Source organism: Antrostomus carolinensis, unplaced genomic scaffold (assembly GCF_000700745.2).
Source record: "Antrostomus carolinensis isolate BGI_N321 unplaced genomic scaffold, ASM70074v2 scaffold29589, whole genome shotgun sequence".
Classification (NCBI taxonomy): domain Eukaryota; kingdom Metazoa; phylum Chordata; class Aves; order Caprimulgiformes; family Caprimulgidae; genus Antrostomus; species Antrostomus carolinensis.
The window spans coordinates 4,660-5,843 of NW_010336914.1; the positions used below are offsets into that span (position 1 = coordinate 4,660).

At 42.7% G+C, this 1,184-nt stretch overlaps 1 protein-coding gene across 1 annotated transcript in view; it reads left to right on the forward strand.

Moving 5' to 3' along the window:
• The first annotated feature begins 790 nt into the window (after positions 1-790).
• LOC104530456 (constitutive coactivator of PPAR-gamma-like protein 1) overlaps positions 791-1,184 on the forward strand; it is a 17,159-nt gene continuing 16,765 nt past the window's right edge. The window contains exon 1 of the mRNA XM_029086750.1: positions 791-1,049. Within this exon, the coding sequence (XP_028942583.1) occupies positions 983-1,049 (67 nt within the window). The 5' untranslated portion in view covers positions 791-982. The remainder of the gene's footprint in view (positions 1,050-1,184) is intronic.

A 1,184-nucleotide genomic window follows, 5' to 3' on the forward strand; every position in this document is an offset into this window, starting at 1 on the left:
CTGATGGTGTAGAATTGCAGGACTGTAGGTACTAACCTGTCATCGTGGGGTTTTTTGTTTTAGCATAATCTTCTTGATAAGAAAGGGTTGCTGTTATATTTCCGACGGTAGGAATTGGCCCATGTCTCCCCTGCACAACATGTCTGTTCTAGTCATCTGATTGCCATAGCCTAAAATATGTGCTTTGCTAGGCAACGTGAGTTGAGAGGTGAAGTTTGGGCTATAAACTTGAAGCAGTTTGCACCATCGGAGACAGCTGTGCGCGAATGAATAGGCTGAAAGTGGAAAGAGGGAAAAAATTGTCTGAAGACAGCAAGGTAGTCATTTGAAAGGTCGAGAAAGTTACCTCTGTTCAGCTGGGGTTGTGGCTGTTCCTTTTAAAACAGGGAGGGCTGCAAAACTTTCCAAGTGATGATGTGATTGCTTTTTAAGGGGGCATCTTGGCTTCCCGAGCTGCTTAAGTATCCACAGCCTTAAGATTTTTCCCATGAGTTAATACAGACGTTGGTATGGTAATACGTTTAGAGTTTGAGCGTTGCTGTTAATAAACAGTTACTTCAGAGGAGTGAGCGGGACGCTGCCACTTTGGCCTGTAGGCTTCTAGACCTTTGTATTGTGTTTCTGAGTGCTCCTTACATCCTGTCTGCCCGTGCTGTGTCATTGGATATTTTTAACGACTTTAAATACACTGTGTTTCAAATGCACGCCTGTAGTTTCTGAAAGACACAATATATCGTAACAGATGTGATAAATCACTACTGCCATTTAACACTGTCGCTAATTACTCTGTCTTCCACTCTAGGTTGCACAGAGCATTGAGGATCATCATCAAGAAGTAATTGCTTTCTGCAGAGAAAAAGGTTTCCATGGTTTGGTTGCATATGACTCCGATTATGCATTGTGCAACATCCCTTACTATTTCAGTGCCCATGCCCTAAAACTGAGCCGTAATGGGAAAAGTCTCACAACAAGCCAATACCTAATGCATGAAGTTGCCAAGCAACTGGACCTGAATCCAAATCGCTTTCCTATTTTTGCTGCTCTTTTAGGTAAGTGAAGTAATAAAAGAACTCGATGCTGCTAGTCAGACTTAGGATTTCAGTTGCTGTTAACCGTTTTAAAATACGTGTGTCCAATTTGCCGGAGCACCTAGGGAGAGACATCCCTTTGTTTCAGACATTCCT